Source organism: Periophthalmus magnuspinnatus, chromosome 11, assembly GCF_009829125.3.
Source record: "Periophthalmus magnuspinnatus isolate fPerMag1 chromosome 11, fPerMag1.2.pri, whole genome shotgun sequence".
NCBI lineage: Eukaryota > Metazoa > Chordata > Actinopteri > Gobiiformes > Gobiidae > Periophthalmus > Periophthalmus magnuspinnatus.
This window is the reverse complement of record NC_047136.2, coordinates 28,945,773-28,967,842: the sequence shown is the minus strand read 5'-3', so window position 1 is coordinate 28,967,842 and position 22,070 is coordinate 28,945,773. Positions and strand designations below refer to the sequence as shown.

The 22,070-nt window shown below is 42.8% G+C and overlaps 2 protein-coding genes across 3 annotated transcripts; one reads left to right on the top strand and one right to left on the bottom strand.

Moving 5' to 3' along the window:
* Positions 1-1,132: 1,132 nt before the first annotated feature.
* bnipl (BCL2 interacting protein like) lies at positions 1,133-13,075 on the top strand. Of its 2 annotated transcripts, none has more exons than XM_055225123.1 (10): positions 1,133-1,285; positions 2,462-2,731; positions 3,656-3,733; positions 4,469-4,627; positions 6,658-6,885; positions 7,120-7,222; positions 8,458-8,589; positions 9,907-9,993; positions 10,357-10,455; positions 10,915-13,075. In XM_055225123.1, exons 2-10 carry the CDS (start codon positions 2,500-2,502, stop codon positions 11,144-11,146), a joined length of 1,350 nt encoding a protein of 449 aa, XP_055081098.1. In that variant the 5' UTR covers positions 1,133-1,285; positions 2,462-2,499; the 3' UTR covers positions 11,147-13,075. The 2 variants fall into 2 exon arrangements, with proteins under 2 accessions (XP_055081098.1, XP_033830845.2); XM_033974954.2 differs by lacking the exon at positions 10,915-13,075 and adding an exon at positions 10,727-10,881 and having other exon boundaries at positions 1,135-1,285.
* cdc42se1 (CDC42 small effector 1) lies at positions 11,648-21,361 on the bottom strand. Its single transcript, XM_033975713.2, has 5 exons — positions 21,214-21,361; positions 16,437-16,896; positions 14,665-14,769; positions 12,608-12,679; positions 11,648-11,772 (listed from the first exon to the last, which is right to left on the bottom strand). The coding sequence occupies exons 2-4, from the start codon at positions 16,566-16,568 to the stop codon at positions 12,617-12,619; spliced, it is 300 nt and encodes a 99-aa protein (XP_033831604.1). The 5' UTR covers positions 16,569-16,896; positions 21,214-21,361; the 3' UTR covers positions 11,648-11,772; positions 12,608-12,616.
* Between the last annotated feature and the right edge of the window lie 709 nt (positions 21,362-22,070).

Here is a 22,070-nt window from a genome sequence, read left to right as displayed (position 1 = left end):
AAGGAAGAGGAGAGGAGGAGGAGGTGAGGGGGAGGAGAGGAGGATGAGCAGGGGGAGGAGAAGGAGTTGAGAGAAGGAGAGGAGAAGGAGGTGAGGAAGGGGAAACAAGGAGAAGGACGTTGAGAGAGGAGGAGGAAGAGGAGAGAGGAGATTAGGGGGAGAGGAAGAGAAGAGAGGGGAGGGGACAAGAGAAGAGGAGGGGGGAAAAGGAGGACGAGGAGAGAGGAGACAAGAGAGGGGGAAAGGGGGAGGAGAGGAGGGTGAAAAGAGGAAGATGAGAAGGGGGCGGAGAAGGAGTTGAGAGGATGGGGGAAAAGAGATGGAAGAGGAGAGGGGCAGGAGAGGTGGAAGAGGAGAGGAGCAGCAGAGGAGGTCAGGAGGAGGCTTTAGCTGTTAACATTTAACATAACACGACATTGGGTGTGTTTTGTGACTCAGTTGTTGACAGACTGTGGATCTATTAAAATAGCATCAGATATAAACTAATCACAGGTAATGACAAGGCATTATGTGTCTAATAAGTACACAGGTTTAATAAGTACACACAAACCTTTTAGATTTTCTGCATAATAATGTCCATTTAGACTGACAGAAGCAAGGCTACCATTCTGCACCATCAACCTCCCAAGAGATGCTGCATTTCCATGAACAAAACTATAAATGTATCAAATGTGTGTGTGTGGTGTGTGTGTGTGTGTGGGTGTCCTGCTCCTGGTTATCCTGTAGCGCTCTCAAAAGGAACATGGACAAATTCTGATTTATCTAAACTTTGCAGAAAGAATTAAAACTCACATGAGATGGAAGAGAGTTTTTGTCTCAGAAGTAACTTTATCACTGTAATAACAGTGTCATATACAAGCCAGAACAAAACAGGACTGTACCAGGACTAAACCAGGACTAAACCACGACCAACCCAGGACTAACCCAGGCCTGGCTGTGTGCCCAGTGTGCTCTGGCCCGCAGCGGTTGGACCGGCTCCGGCTCATCCCGGGAGGGGGCGGGGAGTCTGATTTTATTGTCTGTTTATTGCACAAGCGCGTGCTCAGGTGTGTCCGCGCGGCACACCTGCACAGGTACGGGTACGGGCACGTGCGCGTCACCACGGCAACAGGGCGTGGCTTGTTTCAGCGCGAGCCAGAGTCCACTCTCCGTGCGTCACCTGCGTCGCCCCACGATAGTGTTACTGCCATACTACTAACACTACCATTACACTTACTACTAATACTACGGCTACTATTACTACTATTACCACTACTGCCACTGAGGGGAAAGGACCACGAGCCGGGTAAGTCCTGGTTCACGCTTAACACAGACAGTTTCATTCTGCTGTTTTTGCTCTTGTTAAGTCTGATTTAGCCCTGGTTTGGACCTGATTATTGAACGTGTTGTTTAGTCGTGGTTTTAGTTTGTTTAGTCGTGATTTAGTGTTTGTTTAGTTCTGGGTTTTTGAGAAACAGGAAGTGCAGGTGTTTGTCTTGAGCCAATAAGGAGACAGAATCCTTTCTTAGCCTCGCCCCCGCCTTTATCCAAATGAAAGTACTCCTGTATTCCTGTGAACCTAACACGGTGCAGTGCAGTGGAAGTAGTACTATTAGTAGTAGTAGCAGTAGTAGCAGTAGTATTGTTATCAATAAGATGCACATATCACTTGCGTTAAAGCCAAAATCTTCGTCACAGTGGCTCAGTTGGAGTGCTCCTCCTCTGATCGTAAGATTGGTGGCTCAAACCCCCACTGTCTGTGTACACTGGTGTATGAATAGGTAAGCACTTTGAGAGTTGAAAAGCTACTATTAGAACACAAATCTAATCAGAGTCGCAATGCTTGTCAGAAAATGAGTGTTAGATTTTTTCACACATTGTTCATCACTCATTTAAAGTTCCATATTACACTATTTTCTGATCTGTTCTAATGATGATAAACAGACCTGGAGTTGTGTTTTGTTTCATTCATACATGTTTATCACAGAAACCCTGCATATTTAGGCTGTTCTTCTCTCAAACTAAAAACACTCCCACCTTGTCATGTCATCATGTGGTAATACAGGAATTACTCTGTATTACACTGTATTTTTAAACTCCATACACCTTCACTAGAATCATTTGGATGATTTCAATCTTGGAGTTGCCAATCTCTACTGAACTGAAGGTAAAAGGAGCTGTTGACTTGAAAACTACCACTGCATGACATCACAAGGTGGAACAGAGCATTTTGAGCTTTGGAGATGTAGACAGACTAATAATGAAGTGTTACTCAAACATGTGTGAATGAAACAAAACACAACTCCAGGTCAATTTTTGAGGAGGGAACAGCATTAGAACATGGATTAAAGTTTTCCGTGATATATACCTTTAAACCGCGCTCAAACTAAAAACACTTTAGTTCTGGTTCAGTGATAGAGCTACAGACCATTTGCCATGTACCAGTCTTATAAAGCATAACTGGAACCTTGGCCTCCCTCAGTCTCTGTCGGTGGTCGCCCTGGGGCAGACTGTCATAAAATGGCCACAGCTGCTGCCCCCCCTACCCCAACCACACAGGCCACAGCAGAAGAAGAGCTGGGAGGACCAACAGATGACATGAAAGATAAACCAACCAGAGCAGAAGGAGGAGCAGGAGAAGGAGCAGAAGGAGGAGCAGGAGAAGGAGCAGAAGGAGGAGCAGGAGAAGGAGCAGAAGGAGGAGAAGGAGAAGAAGGAGGAGCAGGAGATGGAGCATTGTCAGAGCGACCAGGTGTGACTCCTGACCTCTGACCCTATGACCCCCATGATCTCCCCATGGGAACCTAAATGAGTCCCTTGTTTGGTCCTGTTCTAGTCCTGGTTTAGTTCCTTGTTTAGTTCTTGGTCTAGTTCTGGTTTAGTCCCTATTTTAGTCCTGGTTCAGTCCTGGTTTTAGTCCTGTTCTAATCCTGGTTTAGCCCTGGTTTTAGTCCTGTTCTAGTCCTGGTTCAGTCCTGGTTTAGTCCTGGTTTTAGTCCTGGTTTAGTCCCTGATCTAGTCCCTGATCTGGTCTTGTTTTAGTCCTGGTTCAGTGACAGTCCTGGTCTAGTCCTGGTTTCGTCCGGGTTTAGTCCTAGTTTAGTCCTAGTTTAGTCCCTGGTCTAGTCCCTGGTCTAGTCCTGGTCTAGTCCTGGTTTAATTTCAGCTTTAGTCCCAGTTTTAGTTTTGGTCTTCTAAAAGTGAAAAAGCTCCTTTAGACTTTTCTGACCCCCGTTGACCCCTGCAGCACAATCAAACTTACACCAATTTTACAAAACTGAAAAATGTGTTTATTAAGATTTGTTTTGAATCAAGACAAATACAAATTATTGTCCATGTCTGAACACAAACACAAAAGACTTTAAATCAGGTCCAATTAACACCAAAAGTGAAATGTCTTCATCCTGTTTTTCTGCTCCAGACCACATGGACCTGTGCATTAAAAAAACTGAATTGAACACTGACCATGGAATTAAAATGTATTTAATTACATAAAATACATTTAAAACAGATTAAATACAGTGTTTGTTTTTTTTTTAGCATGTATTAGATTTTGAATTTGATAAAAGGCCAAGACATGTTTTATAGAAAAATGAATTGAATATGAGCACTTTCATTAATCTGATTGAACTGTTTGATTGTTTTTATGCGACTGAGTCTGCGTCTCCGCCCACAGCCCCGCCCTCCTCACTGCAGCTGTCCAATAAGGGCAAGAAGAAGGTCCTGAGCGCTCCGGCCCTTAGCCTCTCCCTCGGTCAGTCCTGAACCTGGTCCAGTCCGGCTTTAGTCCTGCTTTAAAGTCCTGGTTCAGTCCTGGTTCAGTCCTGGTTTAGTCTTGGTTTGGTTCTGGTTCATCTATGGTTGAGTCCTGGCTCAGTCCTGATTGAGACCTGGTTTAATCCTGGTTAAGTCCTGGTTTAGACCTGATTTGGTACTGGTGTAGTCCTGGCTCCATCCTGGTTTAGTTCTGGTTTTGTCCTGGTTCAGGCCTGCTACAGTCCTGGTTTAGACCTGGTATAGATCTGGTTTAGACCTGGTTTAGACCTGGTTTAGTACTAGTTTAGTATTGGTTTAGTCCTGGTTTAGTCCTGGTTTAGTACTAGTTTAGTATTGGTTTTGTCCTGGTTTAGTACTAGTTTAGTATTGGTTTTGTCCTGGTTTAGTACTAGTTTAGTATTGGTTTTGTCCTGGTTTAGTACTAGTTTTGTCCTGGTTCAGGCCTGCTACAGTCCTGGTTTAGACCTGGTATCGATCTGGTTTAGACCTGGTTTAGTCCTGGTTTAGTCCTGGCTTACTACTAGTTTAGTATTGGTTTAGTCCTGGTTTAGTACTAGTTTAGTATTGGTTTAGTCCTGATTTAGTCCTTGTTCAGTTGTGGTTTAGGTTTGGTTCAAGCCAGGTTTAAAGTCCTGGTTTAGTCCTGGTTCAGTCCTGGTTTAGACTTGGTTTAGTCCTGGTTTAGTCCTGGTCTAATCCTGGTCTCTTGCAGGTGGAGGGTCTGTGGTCTCTGATGACTTGTCCAAGGTTCTGTCTCCGTCGGTGGATGAGGTGGATGAGGTGGACTTGGACCTTGAGGCCTTAGAGACTCCCTCAGACTCTGAATCTCTGGTGTTCCCCCACGACCTCGATCTGGACCTGGACCTGGAGGGTAGGACTCAGTGATCGACAGTAGGCCTGTCACGATAACACATTCTGAAATGCAATATATTGATGAAGAAAATAAAGACGATAAACGATAATACTGAAACAAATTTATGCCACTGCCACAACAGCTCTAAAGAATAATACCAGAAAATGATTCTACCTCTACAATATTGTTGAAGACATATTGTGATTGTCTCTATAGTTATAATCTCTTACACTGTGGATCATTATGTTATAGTTTGGATATTTTAAATCATAATATTCATCTCAAACGACTTAATAAAAGAAACAAGTCCACTGACTTCACCGTAAACGTCATCACAACAAAGCGCGGCATGCTGTCATTGCCCCCTATGGATATGTGCACATCACACTCGCGAGCAGCAGATTTTTTTTCATTTGTACCGAAATGACTCTGCAACGCAGCCAAATCCTACGAGTATCACCGATTAAGATAAAGAAATTGGAGAACGGAGTGCATACGTCACAGTGGGCGTGTACGTCACAGTGTGTACGTCACAGTGTGTACGTCACAGTGTGTACGTCACAGTGTGTACATAACTGAACATAACTGAATCACTCCAACTGCGAGAGGGTCAGTGGGTCAGTTTCCTTCTCATGAAGTTTCCTTCATGAGAAGGAAAAAACTGTAAGACGGTTAAAAGCTCTGAAAAGTCCATTTTGCAGAATAGGTCTGATTTAAAAAACAAAACAAAAAAACAAGCTGCAATAAATCAAAACCTAAATGAAACAGTTCTTAGCTTGTAATGAGTCATAGAAGTGATGAATTAACCTTTTACAGCTCAAATCTAATCAAACAAAAAAAGAAGTGCAAAGAAAAAGTACACACGATACATATTGACCCCCAAAAATACCGTTCCATCGTACATATATTGAACAATATGTTTATATAGTGATTACTGTGGTAGTCCTAAGCCATAGTTCCGAACCGGACCCTGGCCCAGACCCGTTCACTGCTCCACATAAACCTGTGTCCTGATTGGCTGTTTCAGACTGTAGAATGTGATGATGTCATACTCTCAGATGGGTCAGTTTTCCCTGTTGATCACATTGTACTTTACCATGAAATATCCAAAATTCACAAATGTTGAGCCTCATCATTTCTATTAGACACTAGACCCAAGAACTCACTGTGTTACAGCACAAATCTGCATTTGAACAATATTCATGTTCACTGCCCCCATCTGTGTTACATGTGGCTTGTAGACTGTGGTGATGTCATCTGAAATGGAGCCATATGTTGCGCCTCAAAATGTGTTATAGCGGGCTTTCAGATGACATCACAGTATTCTATTGACATTTTGCAGACATCACACTGGGGGTGAGGATGTTTATCGGTTACCATGGTGACACAATGCACACATAAGCAAACACTGCCAAAAAACAGCACATTTTCAGGAGTCTGCGACCAGTCCGAGTGTTCATGGTCTTGTTCAGGAGTCTGATTTTCAAATGTGACTGTGATGTTATTAGGGAGGAACTTGTTTAACAGCACAAATCAGCTCACCTGTCCTTGTTCCAGCTCACTCAGTTCTTTCTGGTCAGATTGTGTTAAAACAAAGCTCAAATTATAGTCTAACTTGAGTGGCAGAGCTTTTGACAGAGCAGTGCTTACAGTTAGCATCACACCACTAGGGAATGTCAATAACATCAGCTGAAAAGTATCAATATGTCAATCATATTTAATACAGATGTTAATACAATGAAAGCTAATGTGGTGAGTTAAATGTTATGTGTTAGCAGTTAATACCCCATAGGAGTAAAAAAAACAACCTCTATTATATGTCCTATATTACACAAAATGGACTGTTGTGAGCTTTAAACCATGTTATAATGCTGTTACCTCTTCCAAAACATTTATTTTAATGGATCCATGCTAAATCTGCAGGGTTTGTGTGTTAAACATGTGTGAATGAAACAAAACACAACTCCAGGTCTGTTTGAGGAGGAAACAATATTAGAACAGAGATCGGAAAACAGCATAATATGGATCTTTAATGTCTGTATTTTCAGAGGATATGCGGCGTCTGGGCGTGGCCTCATCTCGTGGCCCCTCCTCCCTGCATGACCCCTCCCTCCTGCATGACCCCTCCCCCTCACGCCGCCGGTCTCTGGGGCTGGAGCCCGAGGACACTGTGGACAGTGTGGGCAGAAGGTGGCGCTCTTTCACCTCCAGCGGATTCAAGACCCAAGTCAACATGAGCCTGATCCAGGACTATGTCAGGGTCATCTCCCACGGAGGTCAGACCTGGTTTTTACATCTGTCTTAGTCCTGGTTTAGACCCGGTTTAGACCTATTTTAGATCTGGTGCAGCCGTAGTACAGTCCTGGTTTAGACTTGGTTTAGTCCTGGTTTAGACCTGATTTAGTCCCAGTTTACTCGTGGTCTAGTCCTGTTTCAGACCTGGTTCTGTCTTAATACATTATCATGTATTTAATAATATACATTTTTGACCTGTGATCTTTGCTTTTCAGGTTACTATGGTGACGAGGAGAATGACATCATTGTCTTCTCTTCCTGTTTTTTACCTGAAAACTCTATTGACTCTTATGAGGAGGTCATGTACCACCTCTTCAAGTAAGTGACAGCGAGGCCTGCTTTAGTCCTGGCTCAGTCCTGTTTTAGTCCTGGTTTTGTCCTAATTTAATCATAGTTTATTTCCAGTTTATTCTTGGTTTAGTCCTGGTTCATTTTATGCACTTTTTGTCTTTCTTTGGATCATTTTTTGTTTAAAACTACAGTGGAAATGATGTAGTCCACTTTTAGACCTGGTTTAGACTTCATTTAGACCTGGTTTAGATGTCATTTAGACCTGGTTTAGTCCTGTTGTAGACCTGGTTTAGTGTTGTTATAGACCTGGTTTAGACCTCATTTAGACCTGGTTTAGTCCTGTTATAAACCTGGTTTAGACCTCCTTTAGACCTGGTTTAGTCCTGTTATTGACCTGGTTTAGTCCTGTTATTGACCTGGTTTAGTCCTGTTATAGACCTGGTTTAGAGCTAATTTAAACCTGGACTAGTCCTATTATAGACCTGGTTTAGACCTCATTCAGACCTGGACTAGTCCTGTTATAGACCTGGTTTAGACCTCATTCAGACCTGGACTAGTCCTGTTATAGACCTGGTTTAGACCTCATTTAGACCTGGTTTAGTCCTGTTATAGACCTGGTTTAGACCTCATTTAGACCTGGTTTAGTCCTGTTATAGACCTGGTTTAGACCTCATTTAGACCTGCACTAGTCCTGTTATAGACCTGGACTAGTCCTGTTAAAGACCTGCAGTTGTTCCGGTCAGACACATGCAGGGTTCATGCACAAATTTATTAAAGCCGTAGAATTTAACCTTTTTTTTTTTACAAAAAGATTAGACTAGTCTTTAAAATAAAAACTTTTTTTTTTTTTTTCATTCTGGACATTTTTATTGCACTGAAAAACTAGTGTGAGCATCCTCACAAACCTGACTGTTATCGGGCCTGGAGGAGGGCCTCATTCTGTTTGTTTCCATGGAAATGTTGTTCCTTTGGCAATAATATTCCACAGTATGGCATTAAACTCATGTATCACCATGGAGCATGTTCCGAAGCATGGCTTTAACTTTCTATTTCCATGGAATCATGGAAAGTTACAGGCTGTAGCTTTAATCTTACAGAAGAAAAGATGATGTATACCAGATTTAGGTCTGAACAGCTGAAAGTTTATCAATGAATCAGCTGTTATATTCTGTGTATTTTCATTGGCGCTGATGGTTTCTCAGAACTATGTGGTCGTAGTATTGCAGTAGTATTTGTAGTGATATTTCATGTACGTCTTGCAGATACGTGATGGGTACGTTGGAGCTCATGGTGTCTCAGGACTATGTGGTCGTGTATCTTTGCGCTGGAGCTCAGAAGAACCAGGTCCCAGGATTGGGCTGGCTCCGGGACTGTTACACCACCATCGACCGAAGGTAAGATCCGGAACAAGACCCTGAAAAAGACCCTGAAAAAGACCCTGAAAAAGACCCTGAAAAAGACCCTGAAAAAAGACCCTGAAAAGACTATGAAAAGAGTTTAGGCCTGGTTTAGTCCTGGTTTAGTCTTGGTTTAGTCCTAGTTTGACTGGGTTTAGACCTAGTTCAGTCCTGGTTCAGTCCCGGTTCAGTCTACAAGTCAAGTCACAGGTCAGATCTGTGGAGAGGCAACCCCGCATCACATGTTTTTAAATAAAGGTTTGTTGAATAAAAGATATAATGCCATACTGTCAGTGATTGGAAGAATACTTTGAAAATGTATTTAGTTACAGAATACTGAATACCTGCATCCAAACCCTCTTAAGTTGCCCTCAAGATGAAAAGGACTGGATGGCTCTAAACATTTAAAAGCTAAATGAATCAAAAACAAAAGTTGTGGTATTTGGGGATTTATCTGATGCCAAATCTTTTCTGGGGTCTTTGTGTTGCTATCGCCATCAGTCTGTCAGAAATATTGGTGTTATTTTAGATGGTTCTTCTAAGTTTGACCAAGAGATCAGTCATGCAGTTACTTTTACCAGCTGCGTTTACTTAGTGAGGTGAAGCCATACCTGCCTCACACTGACCTGGAGCGTGTCCTTCAAGCCTTCATCACCAGCAGATCAGACTACTCTAACTCTTTGTACTGTGGGTTGGACCAGGGCTCCATCCACCTCACAGATGCTCACAGGCATCAGGAAATATGAGCACATTTCTCCAGTGTTTGCCCCTCTGCACTGGCCCCTGTCAGCTTCAGGACTGACTTTAAGATGATGATGGTTTTTAAATGTCTTCCCCCTGTCTCTCTGAGCTTCTGTCTGTCCATGTTCCAAGTAGAACTTTGAGATCAGTAGAGCAGATGATGTTGGATGTTCCAAGGTCCCAGCTAAAAACTCAAGGGGGCGGGGCTTTTGCTGTAGCTGACCCCAGACTATGGAACAATCTTCCTCTGGGTGTTAGAACAGCCCAATCTTTAAATATTTTTAAATCTCTGTTGAAAACTCATTTGTTTTCACTGATTTTAACACGAGCTGAGCGGGACTCTTGTATTGTATTTGTGTTTTTCCTTGTTTTGTTTAATAAGATTACACTTTATATGGCTTTTGTGCAGCACTTTAGGCTGCGGTGGTTCTAGGCAATGAAATGGCATCACTATGGCAACAGACTTCACCAGAAAACCTACATGTTGCACCTTTAAGTTTTGTTCTTGACATGATTTGAACTCGTACAAACGTTTCTGTATTTGTTTTAATAAAGTCTTTGTCTCCTCCTCAGGCTGAGGAAGAACCTGAAGGGTTTCTACGTGGTTCACCCGACCTGGTTCATCAAAGCTCTGATCACCATCGTCAAACCGTTTATCAGGTCCTTCAAAATAAAACACAAACTAAAACTCTGATCACCATCATGAAACCATTTATCTGGTCTTTCAAAATAAAACACTAACCAAAGCTCTGATCACCATCATCAAACCATTTATCTGGTCTTTCAAAATAAAACACTAACCAAAGCTCTGATCACCATCATCAAACCATTTATTAGGTCCTTCAAAATAAAACACTAGCCAAAGCTCTGATCACCATCGTCAAACCGTTTATCAGGTCCACAAAAAATAAAGCTCTTACACAGACCTGCTCCTCTGTTTAAAGCTTATTTCTTGCAGATTTCTGATTTTCTCACTCAAATGTAACCTCTGACCCTAAAATGTGCCTTTTGTTTTGGTTCCAGTTCGAAGTTCAGTCGAAAGCTTCGCTTCGTCAACAGTCTGCAGGAACTGTCCGAGCTCGTGCCCACTGAGCAGGCCCAGATCCCCGCCTGTGTCAAAGAGTGAGTGAGGGAGGGCATCTGACACAATCTGAAGCACAGGGAGAGCACCTGACACACAGGGATACAGGATGGGAGGGCATCTGATACCCTGTATCCCAGTGTATCTGACACACAGGGATACAGGAGGATGGGAGGGCATCTGACACACAGGGATACAGGATACAGAGCATCTGACACACAGGGATACAGGATACAGAGCATCTGACACACAGGGATGTAGGAGGATGGGAGGGCATCTGGCTGTCCTGACTAAATTCCTGTTTCTTCTCAGGTTCGACCAGAGTTTGCCTCGATGACACTACCATTTTAACATTAACACGGACAAAAAAATGTGTTTCCGTGGCAACAGTGTTCACCAACCGACAGACCAAAGAAATTATTTATTCAGAATTATGTGTTTTAAAATAAAGTATTTTTAACAAACTATCGGACATCTAACCCACTCTCTCCTCATAACAGGGAGCACAACTACTCTGCCACAGTAACACCGACATGCACACTTCAGTCCTGGTTCAGTCCTGGTTCAGTCCTGGTTCAGTCCTGGTTCAGTCCTGGTTCAGTCCTGGTTCAGTCCTGGTTCAGTCCTGGTTCAGTCCTGCATACTGAGAGGAGACAGGATAACAACTCTGCCACTGTTGTAGTTTATTTGAATATATTAAAACATTTGATTTTTCAGCTCATTTTGTCATAAAAACAGCAGAAAAAAAAATCAAATAAACTAAATATTAAATCCACATTTTAAGAATCCAACAGATTCAGTCAAAATTTAAGAAATATATAAAACGATTTTCAAATGTTTAGTGACAAATTTCAATTTGGAGTCGACAGGAGCAACATTTAAAAGTGCTGAATTCTGGGGTCATAAAGGAGTCCTGGTTCAGTCCTGCTTTAGTCGCAGTTCAGTCCCGGTTCAGTCCTGCTTTAGTCCTGCTTTAGTCCCCCTAGTTTAGTCCTGGTTTAGGCCCCCTGGTTTAGTCCTGGTTTAGTCCCCCTGGTTTAGTCCTTGTTTAGGCCCCCTGGTTTAGTCCCCCTGGTTTAGTCCCCCTGGTTTAGTCCCCCTGGTTTAGTCCCCCTGGTTTAGTCCCCCTGGGTTAGGGCTCCTGTCTGTTCCACATTAACATGACGGTGATAAAATATGAAATATTTCACAAACATCGTCTTAATTTGAAATTCAGAAATTCAGTCCTGTGAAAGGACTTTTCAGAATAAGAGTCTGAGCCTCGGGTGAGTCCAGAGGTGAAATGCATGATGGGAGCTGTAGTTTTTGGAGGTTGTAGTTCTGTAGTTTCCTCTGAACGTTCGGGCGCCTCGTCAAACCTAAAACAGATTTAGACAGATGTGAGACATAGTTTGGGTAAAGTTATACATGGGGATCAAGTTCAACATTTGTGAATTTATTTTGTATATTTTATGGTAAAGTACAATGTGATCAACAGGGACATCTGAGTATGAGTATGGCATCATCACGTTTTAGACTCTAAAACAGCCAGTCAGAGAGGAGTGTTTCTAAACAGGGCACAGACGTAGAGTCAAAATGGCTGTTCTAGCTTTAAGTAAAAAAGATAACAGCATAAATAAATACATGTTTTAAAATGTGCAGGAGAACGGAATCACTTTTGCATACTTTCACCTGTCTCACCTCACCTGCCGCTCACCTTTCAGTGTTATGTATAGACTGTTTATATAAATGGACATAGCTAACCTGCTAGCCGCCACATTCCAAATGGAAAGTGAGCATGGGCGCACTTCTGGCTCCGCTGACTAAACCAGTGGTGTGGCGGGAAGAGGCATAACCTTCAACAGCCTCGCTCCAGATTGGCTCTTTGGTTTTTATGATACTCGCGGTCAGAATTTCTAATATGTAACTCAGCTGCAAATTCTCCCCTTTAACTGCTAGTCTCGCTTCATTTGAATGGAGCAGAGCATTGTGGGTGATGTCACACTCACTTAGTGCATTTCTTTATACAGTTTGTGGTGTTATGAGAGGCTGCTGTGGTTTGGGTCAAGTGTGGGTTAGTCTCACCTGTCTCACCCGTCTGTGTCTCACCCGTCTGTGTCTCACCCGTCTGTGTCTCACCCGTCTGTGTCTCACCCGTCTGTGTCTCACCCGTCTGTGTCTCACCCGTCTGTGTCTCACCCGTCTGTGTCTCACCTGTCAGTGCTATAAGAGGCTGCTGCGTCCGTTGAGTCCTTTGGCTCTGATCTGGTCCTGAACTAAGCCCATCTGAAACACATAGAGCAGGTCACATTTAGACATCACAGAAGCCGCGTAAAGTCACAGTTTATGAATGTGCATTCTGTTCTGCGTCCTGATTGGCTAAGACTGTAAACCACCGTCAATCGATCTCTTCCGTGCCATGCCTCCTGTACAGTACAGACCATGTTCAGCCAAATTTACATAAATGTTCGATTGACACTACAGCAAAGCGGCACCAGGATGAAGAGGCACGGTCAGAGGAACTGTGAAATACATGTGAGTCACTATTAATTAATTAAACAAGAGAAAAATGTGAGAAAATCTTAATGCCTGTCTGAGAAAAGTGTATTAAGTGTGTGGTGAGGGGTTTTACAGCCTTAAAACATGTATAATAATTGTAAAAAATAAAGCTGACTACTTCACGGATTTTGCCTATTGCGGGTTATTTTTAGAATGTACCCCCCGTGATAAACCAGGGACAACTGTATTCAGTTTCTGTACATACAAATTTAAAATCTGTGGAAAGTGACTTTTGGTAGAGTTGTAATTGCGTTGCCTCTTATATCCATATATCCTTTTTAGGTTTAAAATTTTACTTTGTGGTTGGAAATCATCACACATGTTATACACTGGGCCAAAACTCCCCTAATGGACACAGAGATTATTCAAATATAATTCAAATATAAGAAACATCTTTACTTTGTTTAAATAAAGTATAAAATGTCAGAAAAATGTTTTTCTCATGTAAATTGTGCTGAACTTTTGGACAGAATCCTCCCAGTGTGACATCAGGTTTTATCCACCAAATAAAATAGAAATGAGAGAAAACGTGTCACACTTGAACATGAGGGAAGCACCAGATACTGTAGAGCTGACAGTCTGACAGTGAGGGTCAAAGGTCACACCCGACTGTACCACAGTGTAAGGTCTAATTTGTGCTCATAATGACACAATTTTTTTTTGTCACAGGAAGTGGCTCTACGTTGGCCCAGAGGCTCATGGGAAATGTGTCAGGGGCGGGACTTCCTGTTTGTCTCATTTTCTCTTTCTCTTCACCTTGAATTACTGTGTATGAATTGTGCTGTACAAATAAACTCGGCTTGCCTCAGAAAAAGAGGAACACTTATTTACCTCTGTGGAACATTTGAAGTCCTCATAAAACCGCTGTCTGATGTGTGAAGGTTTCAGTGAGGCTTTAGGTCCTGTCACTATAATAACGCCTCACTAATGATTTAAGTGTAAATGAGATAGAGACACATGTATGAAAGGTTAGACCAGTGACGATTTTGGTGATTTTACTTCCTGTTTGGACACGAGTAGCAGATGTGAGACAATCCCACAACTGTTATGTAGCAACCATAATGTAAACAAGGGCCAAAACATGTTTAAATTAGTTATGATTAGACTAATACAAACAAATGACAACACCTTTTATTTTGTTAGATAAATGTCTTCCTTGTGCGTAAATTGTCTTTGCATTTTGGATGCAGTTTTACATTTACAACTCAGCGCTACTTCCAGTACTTTTGTTCTAAACCAGGAATAAACTTTTTTCCTCAAACTCCCACTTAACTGATGTAAAACTATGATACATATTTACCACATGTTTATCCCACCAAACCAAGACAGAATTAAAGAAAACCCAACCCTTTTTTTTTAGCCTCAGATGGGACATGTTTGAGCCTCAGATGGGACATGTTTGAGCCTCAGATGGGACATGTTTGAGCCTCAGATGGGACATGTTTGAGCCTCAGATGGGACATGTTTGAGCCTCAGATGGGACATGTTTGAGCCTCAGATGGGACATGTTTGAGCCTCAGATGGGACATGTTTGAGCCTCAGATGGGACATGTTTGAGCCTCAGATGGGACATGTTTGAGCCTCAGATGGGACATGTTTGAGAATCAGATGGGACATGTTTGAGAATCAGATGGGACATGTTTGAGCCTCAGATGGGACATGTTTGAGCCTCAGATGGGACATGTTTGAGTGGGTGTATTCACTGTACTCACTGGCTGCACTGCCTCGGCAGCATCCCCAGAACCGATATGCGTCAGGTGGATGAAGTTAGTGGGCTCCCCGATCATACTGCGGTCGATCCTTCTCCTCTTCCTCTTCTGAAAACAAACGTAATCATCATCCTCTGACCCTCTCCTCTGCATCACTGCAGTAGTAATAGTAGTATATGTTTTTCTGTTTGAAGTAACAGTAGTATTTGTCTGTGAATCATTTGGAGGATTTCACAATAAAAGCCTGGAGCACAGTGACATCATCAGAGATGTGTTCTCAGAGGAGGGAGGAAAGGAAACAGGAAAGGAGACAAGGAGAAAAGGAGAAGAGGAGAGAGGAGACAAAGAAAGGAGACAAGGAGACAGCAGACAAGGAGACCAGGAGAAGAGGAGAGAGGAGACAAAGAAAGGAGACAAGGAGACAGCAGACAAGGAGACCAGTAAAGAGGAGACAAGGAGAGAAGAAACAAAGAGAAAGGAGACAAAGAGAGGAGACAAGGAGAGAGCGGATGAGGAGAAAGAAGACAAGGAGAAAAAAGACGAGACAAAGGAGGAGACAAGGACATGAGATGACTAGGAGACAAGGGGAGAGGAGACAAAGAAATAGCAGACAAGGAGCAAAGGAGAAGAGGAGACAAAGAGAGGAGACAAGAGACAAGGAGAGAGCAGATGAGAAATCAGACAAGGAGAAACAGACAAGGAGAAGGGAGACAAAGAGAGTAGACAATGAGATAAGGAGATAAGGAGAGAGGAGACAAGGAGACAGCAGACAAGGAGACCAGTAAAGAGGAGACAAGGAGAGAAGAAAGAAAGAGAGATGAGACAAAAAGAGGAGATAAGGAGAAAAGGAGACAAGGAGATGAGAATATGAGGAGTGGATGAGGAGGAAAAACACGAGGAGAAAGAAGACAGAGAAAGAAGAGAGACAAGGACATGAGGAGATGAGCGAAGAAGGAGACAAGGAGAGAACAGATGAGGAGAAAGGAGACAGCAGACAAGGAGACATGGTCCTGGTCCTGGTCTTCGTCCTTGTCTTGGTCCTGGGCCTGGTCTTGGGCCTGGGCCTTGGTCCTGGGCCTTGGTCTTGGTCCTGGTCTTGGGGGTTTAGGGTCTGAACAGTTTGAAATCCTGGTCTGGTTTTATCAGAGAACATTCCTGTGTTATCTGTGTCTGCAGAGGAGCGAGGGGCCGGAAGACTAAACAAGGTCTGAACCAGGAGTAAACCAAAAGTAAACCTGGATTAAACTAGGTCTAAACCTGGACTAAGCCTGGACCAAGCCTGGACCAAGCCTGGACCAAGCCTGGACCAAGCCTGGACCAAGCCTGGACCAAGCCTGGACCAAGCCTGGACCAAGCCTGGACCAAACCTGGACCAAGCCTGGACCAAACCTGGACTGAAGCAAGGCTACACCAGGACCAAACCAGGACTATATTGAGACTAAACCAGCACTGAACCAGGACTAAACCAAGACTAAACTAAACCTGGAGTAAACCTGGACTAAATCAGGTCTAAGGCAGATCTATAACAAGAATTAAAACAAGACTAAACCAGGACTATAACCAGACTAAACCAGGACTGAAACAGGACTAGAGTAAGAGTAAACCAGGAAGACTAAACCAGGGGGACTAAACCAGGGGGACTAAACAAGGATGACTAAACCAGGGGGACTAAATCACGAGGACTAAACCAGGAGGACTGAAACAGGGGGAATAAACAGGGTGAATAAACAAGGACTAAACCAGGACTAAACCAGGAGGACTGAACCAGCTCTTACCGGGGGTGGTTTGGCAATGACGCAGCAGCTCATTTTGTGCCAGAAGTCGCTCATATCGCCGTGCTCTGACGCCGCTCTCTGATTGGCCGAGGGGGAGAGAGGTGCACCCTGGGAGCTGTAGTACTCAGGCATCAAGAGCCTGACTCCGAGACGAGGGACGCACGATAAATGTACACAAAAATATACTTAAACAGTAAAAAATTATTCCTCTGAATCGCCACAGATGTGCACTTTAAAATGTCCACACTTTATACTAAAATAGGAGACAAAATGAACATTACAAATATAAAAATGGAAATGTGTCCGATGAAAATTGCAGTCCAAAAAATACGTAAAATTAACAAAAGTAAATCCAACGTACAGGCTGGTCCAATCAGAGCCAAGCAATCCCCAAAGCAGGATCAGGAAAGTCCAGTTTAATCCAGACAATCCGGACTTTAGGAAGGTACAGAATCCAAATCTGAGGAGAGACAAAAACATATGAACCAGGACTGAACCGGGCCTGAACCGGGCCTGAACCGGGCCTGAAACGGCACTGAACCAGGTTTGAACCAGTGGCCTCATTTATAAAGATCTTTACACACAAAAAATGTGTGTACGCAGCTCGTCATTTCAGAGTTGACATTTATAAAAAACAACGTGAATGTGAAACATTGCACACCTTCACTCAGACCCACACACCTGTGCGAGTACGTGGCAACAGCGTGGCCCAAACTAAACACATCCAAGTACTCTCTATGTGTCCTCCACACGCGCACTCGTGGGCTGCTGCTCTGACACGCAATCTGAGAATAAAACGCTCTTTAGTCTCTCCAAAACATCAGCCGTTTAAAGAATGCACTTATTTCTAAATGTTTGATTGACAGGATTAGTCTGTGTTAAAATGTTGTTTCAGAGGAGCAGAGTTCAAGCTCCACGCGCCTGTGTCCTACTGCGTCTCATCCTGAGCCCCTGCCTCTTTGCCCCGTATGTCAATCAAACCCGCTCTTTATGGGCTCATGTTTAGGTACATCTCATTCAGAACTCACTTTACATTGTGATGAAATGGAGGTGTTAAAGGGGCATGATGTGAGGTGGGATCATGTGCGCACATTTCTGCTGCAGCTCACAAACTGAGAGAAAAATGCATCAAAGAGTGTGTCCAGAGGGTTTAGAAACCCAAATTCTTCACATACGTGAAATTTATGTTTTGTCCGTACAAACGCTTTCAAGTCGATTTTGACACACTCTTTTATAAATGAGGTCCCGGGTCTGAACCAGGACTGAACCAGGACTGAACCAGGACTGAACCAGGTCAAAACCAGGTCTAAACCACGTCCAAACCAGGACTTCCCCAGGACTAATCCCCAGAGAGAATCTGATTGAAAATAAAAAGTGACTTCACTGTTACATAAGTCTCAGGTTCAGCTGTTGTTTCCAGAAATACCTCAGAACCTCATCACCCAGAGGGGGCGCTGCCACCCCACATGGGCATCCTCTTGTTTAGTCTTGGTTTAGTCCAGGTTTAGACCTGGTTTAATCCCTGTTTTCTATCAGCATTTGTGCAAGGAAAATGTGACTTGTTGAATGTCCCAATTTAGTCCAGGTTTAGTCCCGTTTAGATCCAGTCCAGACCAAGTTTAGTCCCTGTTATCCATCAGTATTTGTGAGTTGTTGGAGTGAGATGTGGCTTGTTGAATGTCCTACTTTAGTCCCGGTTCAGACCCGGTTCAGACCCAGTTTAGACCCGGTTCAGACCTGGTTCAGACCTGGTTCAGACCTGGTTCAGACCTTGTTGTGCGTCAGTATTTGTGAGCTGTTGGAGCGAGATGTGACTTGTTGAATTCCTGAGTTTGTGTTGGAGCCTGGAGCGGCTGTTACATCACACTTCCTCAAAAATACATTTACATTGCATTATTCTTCAAAAAAATCCTATTATTGTCTGTTTTATATTCTGGATCATTTAAACACGTGTGTAGATTTAGATTATGTATTTTATCAGGACTGCTTCATCTGTGAAGTCACACAAGTAAGAAACACCCACAAATGTGTAAGTCCACTTTAAATCTGACATACTGTACTTGTGCCTCTATCGTTATAATCTATGACACACATGGATCATTATCTTATCATTTAGACATTTTAAATCACAATATTCATCTAAAATGACTTAATACAAGAAGCATGTTTGTTGACTTATGTGATAGAAAACTGCGCTGCCCAACAGGAGCTGATGTTGCCGTAAATGCCATCACAACAAATGCTGTTGGCGCCCCCTATACTGCACATCAAACTCGCAAGCAATGGACTTAAAAAAAAAAAATTGTACCAAAATTACTACACAACACTAAATCTTACATGTAACACTGATTAAGAAAATATAATTGGAGGAGGAAGTGAATACGTCACAGTGGGCCCGTACGTCACAGCCTGCGTGTGCGTCACAGCCTGCGTGTGCGTCACAGCCTGCGTGTGCGTCACAGCCTGCGTGTGCGTCACAGCCTGCGTGTGCGTCACAGCCTGCGTGTGCGTCACAGCCTGCGTGTACGTCACAGCCTGCGTGTACGTCACAGCCTGCGTGTGCGTCACAGTGGCCGTATCCCAATGGAGGTGAAAACAGGGATAGAACAGAGAAATTATGCTCAAGCATCAATCACTCTAAATGCAACTATATAAAGGGGAAACAACTGTAAGATGGTTAAAAGGTAAAATAGGTCTCATTTAAGTCCAGACCAGAGTCCAGTTTAAGTCTGGACTGTTGTCGCTCTACAGGAGCCCTGTGTTTGTGTTTGTGGAGCTGAATCTGCTGAGACTGAATCACACTTTAACACATTTAACGAAATCTCACATCACCTGATCCTGGGCTAGTTCTGATTTAGTCCTGGCCTGGTCCTGCCCTGGTCCTGCCCTGGTCCGATTCTGGCCTGATCCTAGTCCGGACCTGGCCAGATCCTAGCCTGGTCCTGGCCAGATTCTAGCCTGGTCCTGGTTTAGTCCAGATCCGAGGTCTCTTTGGAGTTTCTGATAGTACTTTGTTAGTCTTAAACTTTCACTAAATGACTTAATAAACAGGTCTCAAGCACTTCTTCCTCATGGTGCACTGACACAGAGGTGTCTTGCCCAAGAACGTGACAGCAGCGGCCTGGGATTCAACCAAAGCACAGCCGGAAAAAAGCAGGAAAAAGTCCAACTCCGAGTTTTTCCACAAACCAAGTCTCAACCGTAACTAAACAAAAGACATCTGTGTGGACCAGGACTGGACTAGGACAGGACCAGAACTCAGACCAGAGACCAGAGACATAGATCATAAACTCGGATTAGTGTCCTGGTCTAGTCTTGATCTCACCCTGGTCGCACCTTTAGTCCTGGTTTGAGTCTGAACTGGAATCCTTTTATTGATGAGACATTTATGAGCAAACATTTCACGACATGAAACAGGTCTGTGCCAAATGAGAACAGTTTGTGTGAGGTTAGCTCCTGTGTTTTTAACAACAGACACATTTATACACATTATTATTAAAGTGTGGATGCTGTTTAGAGCAAACACAAGCACAATGTCTTCTCTAAAAATGGTCAAAAATCTGATTTCAACTGTTTTAGTAAAATGAGTCCAACCTGTGACAGACACTTTAACCCAGAGCAGATTATAGTCCAAACAAAGACTGTCTGAGATTACATAAACAGTCTCACGTTTGGTTTCATATGAACTTTGACCTTTACCAGAACGTCTGTTAATATTAAAACTGTAAAAAAAACTTTTATTAAAGACTGCACCAGGACTAAACCAGGACTGAACCAGGACTAAAGACTAAACCAGAACTAAACCAGGACTAAACCACTAACATGCTTGTAGATGTTGCAACTAGTGTTAGCAGTTTTTAGCTGGAATAAGGTTCAATGGAGACACAGGGAGGGCATCTGACAGACAGGGAGGTAGTGTTTGAGACAGAGGGAAGTGAAAGTAACCCACAGACAGACGGTGTAATTACTGTTTTGTAAAGTGATAATTGGGGTTTTTCTGTTTAAATGAGCCCAATCTTTACTCCTCACATCCAAAAGGTTTCTTTTTTCTTTTCTTTCTTTTTTTAAAATAATTTTTAAACTCTGTCCACAAGAACAACTGTGGCTCTGACATTTCTCACGTGTCTGATGTAGTTTAGATAGGTCCTGGTTTGGTCCTGGTTTAGTCCTGGTTTAGTCCTGGTTTAGTCCTGGTTCAGTCCTGGTTCAGTCCTGGTTCAGTCCTGGTTCAGTCATGGTTTAGTCATGGTTTAGTCATGGTTTAGTCCTGGTTTGGTCCTGGTTTGGTCCTGGTTTGGTCCTGGTTTAGTCCTGGTTTAGTCTTGGTTTAAACCTGGTTTAGTCCTGGTTTAGTCCTGGTTCAGACCTGGTTCAGTCCTGGTTTAGACCTGGTTCAGACCTGGTTCAGACCTGGTTCAGACCTGGTTCAGTCCTGGTTTAGTCCTGGTTTAAACCTGGTTTAGTCCTGGTTTGGTCTTGGTTTGGTCCTGGTTTGGTCCTGGTTTGGTCCTGGTTTGGTCCTGGTTTAGTGGTCTAAACCTGCCTTAGTCCTGGTTTAGACCTGGTTTAGACCTGGTTTAGACCTGGTTTAGACCTGGTTTAGACCTGGTTTAGACCTGGTTTAGTCCTGTTTAAGTCCTGTTTTAGTCCTGGTCTTGTTCATTGTACATTCCTTCACTAAAGCGGCTCGGCTCCTCGCTTCCTCCTTGTGTCTCCTCGCTCTTTTCTCGTTTCCTTCTAACTTCACTTTGCTCGAAAAAAAAATCTCCAAACTCACCGAAAAACGCGTGTCTCGGTGCAGTCCGAGTTCAGCCCGGTCCGTTACGCTTCGATCCAGGCGCAGACCCGGTTTAGACCCGGTTTCGTCCCGTTTTGGTCCCGGTTTGAGGCGTGTCGTTTTTGTCTTTTCCGCCGTTTCTTCTGAGCTGCAGTGACAAGAAGCCGCCGCTGGACGGAGCCAAAGAGGCACGCGCCGCTCTACGGTTTTATCCTTGTTTTACTCAGGTTCTATTTGTGTTATTTAGAGGCGCATTTAGCGGTTTAAAAATTGCTTTGTACGCTTTAATAATGTATATTTTATTTAAGGAGAAGCAGTAATATTACTGTGGCACTACATTTTATATATATATATATATATATATATATATATATATATATATATATATATATATATATATATATATATATATATATATATATATATATATATATATATATATATATATATATATATATATATATATATATATATATATATATATATATATATATATACAGTATTTAATCCTGAAAACAGACTCAAGCTGCATTTATCCCCTCCCCACCCAGACCCTGGCCCTAAAATCTGAAATAAACGGGTTTTAAATGAAGGGCGTTGGTCTCAGGCAGCGGTGTAAAGTGTAAATATTTAAATAACACAAATAGAAAAGTAGAACTACAAAATAATAGCACAGATTTAGCATTTCGTTATAATTAAGGAACTATACACTGAAATTAGTTAATTACGTTTTAAAATATGGGCAAGTAAAGGATTTAAATATAAAAAGATTTTAAAAAAAAACGGTTACAAAGTAAGTTAAAATAAAATAATACTGTATTAACTTTTATTTTGAAATTATAAACTGGATGTGTCGG